We start from the raw sequence: 3,714 nt of genomic DNA, 5'->3' as shown, positions 1-3,714 counted from the left end.
CAACACTGAGCGTAGCCTAATGCATTTCTTTGTATCATACATAATACCTTTGGTATTATCTTTGTATCATACTTTACATAATTAATACCAAAACAAGATTAAGTATCTTTGTTTAGACACAGCCTCATGCTCTAAAGCAGTGTCGAGTCCATGTCCTTTCAAACGTCCCACAGACGTTCTTACCACTCGGCCATGCGGTCGACAATAATGTAACTTAACAATGCACAAACACACAATAGAGAATCGCTACAAAATATCAAATAGTTTAATTACCGGTACATAGATGTAATTGTTTTTTTTCTACCAGTTGATCAATGCGAAGAATAATTTTGCTAATAGTACATCTAGAATCATGTTCAGGGGCAACAAGACGGTTCCTTCTTTTTGATTTAATTGTCATCTATGTAATACTGAGCTAGGCTAATTCTATAATATGTATTTCGACTGCTTTCTCATGTTGTATGTGCACTGTTCAACGTTTATATTTATGCTTGTCTTGTCATAGTAAGCGCCAACTAGAACCATTATTGTTTGAAGTTGGTTACAAATATGTTTATTGTTCAGGTACCAATACCAAGATTACATCTTTTAGTCCTATGATAAAGATTCTCACAATGCATCGAAAAATTGTTAATTTTTTGTGTGAGATTTCAGACATTTTTATATTCACTGTTTAACCATACTCCTGATTAAATTCACCCACTTCAAGAATTGTCTAAGTCAATTCCTTCTAACTCTAAATAGTCTCTTTTCAGAGTTGATCATGTTTATTTCAAATAAATGTTTCAGTATTTTGCTATTTAAAAAAACATGTGTTGGAATACAGCCAAAAAGACATTTCATAAAAAAAGCATTAAACTCAGTGAAAGAGCTTCGTGAAGATAAAAAAGAGGAAGCTCGTGACAATTTTCAAAGCTGGTCAGAATTTGAAAATCGTGGGTACATGAGGCCTGAATACATGAGGGCTTGGGTTATTGAAGAGTATGGTGCTCCTGAGGATGTTTTGCAGTTGGAAACATTGGACATGCCTTCCAACAGATATAAGTCAAGTGTGGATTCAAGAAGATCATATTTGTATCAAGCTGTTCATCACCCCAATGATGTTTTGATCAAAATACATGCTGCTAGTCTTAATCCTATTGACATTCGAATCTCCCAAGGGTACGGTTCCAGATTATTTAATTTTCAACGTAACATGGTATTTAATTCAATTGCTACAGGTTTATCTATCTTTAAAAATGTTCGAAAAAATTTCGGTAACAGAGAATTTCCTTTAGTTCTTGGTAGGGACTATTCAGGCACAGTCGTTGATGTTGGTACAAAAGTTTATGACATCAAGCCAGGTGATGAAGTTTATGGAGTTTCAAATTTATTTCGATCTGGTGCGCTAGCAGACTACATATGTGCTGATTTGGGTGAAGTTGTGCAGCGACCAGCAACTCTAAGTCATATTGAAGCTGCTTCACTTCCATACGTTGGTCTCACAGTAGCATCTGCTCTACGTGATCTTGTCATCCAAGGCAAAGAACCGAAACGAGCCTTGGTGCTTGGAGGATCCGGTGGAGTTGGGACTTTTGCTATACAATATCTTCAAGCTTACGGATTTTCTGTGACAACGACATGTTCAACAGAAGGTGTCCAACTGTGTAACAGATTAGGTGCAGATTGTATTGATTACAAAGTACAAGATGTAACTAAGCTTGTAAAAGATGGTGAAAAATACACTATTGTGTTTGATCCAATTGGGGCTGCATCTCCGGAATGGGCCACTCAATGTTTGCATAAAGGTGGATCATATGTTTCATTAAGAAGTCCTATTGTTGAACTTACAAACAAATACGGCCCCATTCTTGGTGCAAGTAACACTTATATTGTTTATGCCAAAAAAAAATTCCTGAACTCAGATATAAATATAAAATGGAGTTTTTTTAAACCTGACCGACAAGCATTATTAGAAATTGCTAGAATTGTTGACAGTACATTAATTAAACCTGTTGTATATCCTGAAAATATTTACTCATTTGACGATGTGCCAAAAGCTTTCAAGTCCTTGTCTGGCGGCCATAGCAAAGGAAAGATTGTAGTTAATGTTTCTGGCTTGCCTGAAGCTGTTCATAAACCACCAGTTGAAAAAATCATTCATCTGTGATGTGGTAAATATGGATAGTTAAGCGGTTTCACTTTGTTTTGTGATATTAAGCAATCTCGCAGACCAGCTCAAAATTTTGGTTTTCAGCTATCTTTCTGGAAGCCATTCAAAATTATTTGCTTTTTATTGTGTTGTTGATAACGTTTTACAAATCAAGTTGTTTCAATGTTAAATTGTATGTGTCAACCGTTGTCGATTGATTAATGTTTGCAGTCTACATGGCAGGGGTGGGCAAACCTGTTCAATAAAAAAGTTTTTAGGGCTTAGCCGAAAACTACAAACACCCGCGAGCCAAAGTATTAATAGCTCCTGCAAATCTGGCATGCAACTCCTTGTAATTTACTTTTTTGTAATTACCTTGTGCATACAAGCAACTCCTTCTAATTACCTTACATAGCCTACATGCAAATCCTTGTAATTTACTTCCAACGTGGTTTGAACTTTCCTCTTCAGGAGAGCGTTGGTTCTCATATTGACACTGAGAAAATAACAGAATGTTTTCGGCATCATGTTTCTTTGAAAATCTTTAGCTTTGTTTTGGAAAATGAAAACCGTTTGAACTGTGTCTGATATAAACTTTTGAGTGATGAGGTAACACCACTTTCTTTCTTTAGGATATTACGGTTCTGTTTAGCTAGAAGAGCCACAAATATATGTCGGCGATCCGTATTCCGTAGTATGCCCACCGTTGCTATATGGCTTATGTAGCATGCTGGTTAAAAGAATGGAGGTTGAAATATCTCCATCTTTACTAAAAGAATGAGGTTTTGTTTTCAGTTCTTCACATGGTAAAACATCTTCACGAAGTCATGATGCACGAATCCAGATAAAGTTGATTTCACCAGCCAGTAAACGACTTAGCTCCACTGATTTGGGGCTTTCTGATGGATGCACAATTGCACATGTCGTGATAAGATCTGTTGATTTTTGAACTAATGCTACTCAAGAATCAGCTGCTGATTTAGACTATCGAGGGTTGTGGTTCGATACCCACACTGAGTACGCCGATAGGCTTACTTTTCATTTGTTGCGCACTAATGGATTTGGATGTTATTGTTTTGTTGCGATTATTTTTTAACTTATTGTTGAAGTGTTGTACAGTACTGAGAATATTTTACTGTTTATAGAAATGGAACACACTTCTTTGGTTCATTTGCTGTTTTATTTCACAAACGTACATTTTATAAAGCAAGATAACCTTGAAGTTTCCGATTTTGTGAAATCTTTTTGCAGATATCTAACGCAAGTAACTTGCCAACCGTCTGTTGCTTACTTATAGCCTATTATGCTACCTTCCATTTGTTGGCCAAGCCGTCTTCGCAATGTCGAATCGTCACAGAGATTATTTTCTAAATACATCAAGCGGGGACAAAAATAATAACACTTTTTGAATTTTTAAAACTAAAAGCTCCGATTTTCAGATTTGGTACACACCATGAAGATATTTCATTGTTTTAAGGGGTTCCCAACCTGTGGTACGCGAAGGTTTTTCAGGTAGTAGTCCGTTTTTTTTTTTTCACAAAAACGTGGATTCACAACTTTATATTTTGTTTATCTGATTTTGT

The 3,714-nt window shown here is 36.0% G+C and overlaps 1 protein-coding gene across 1 annotated transcript; it reads left to right on the top strand.

Moving 5' to 3' along the window:
- Positions 1-762: 762 nt before the first annotated feature.
- On the top strand, positions 763-3,507 carry LOC145787541 (NAD(P)H oxidoreductase RTN4IP1, mitochondrial-like). The gene has a single exon (XM_082599303.1). The coding sequence runs from the start codon at positions 764-766 to the stop codon at positions 2,147-2,149; it is 1,386 nt and encodes a 461-aa protein (XP_082455429.1). The 5' UTR covers position 763; the 3' UTR covers positions 2,150-3,507.
- Positions 3,508-3,714: the final 207 nt, after the last annotated feature.

The sequence above is a fragment of the Aplidium turbinatum genome, chromosome 18 (assembly GCF_918807975.1).
Source record: "Aplidium turbinatum chromosome 18, kaAplTurb1.1, whole genome shotgun sequence".
In the NCBI taxonomy this organism is placed as follows: domain Eukaryota; kingdom Metazoa; phylum Chordata; class Ascidiacea; order Aplousobranchia; family Polyclinidae; genus Aplidium; species Aplidium turbinatum.
The sequence above is the reverse complement of the archived record's forward strand: the minus strand, read 5'-3'. Positions and strand labels throughout refer to the sequence as shown.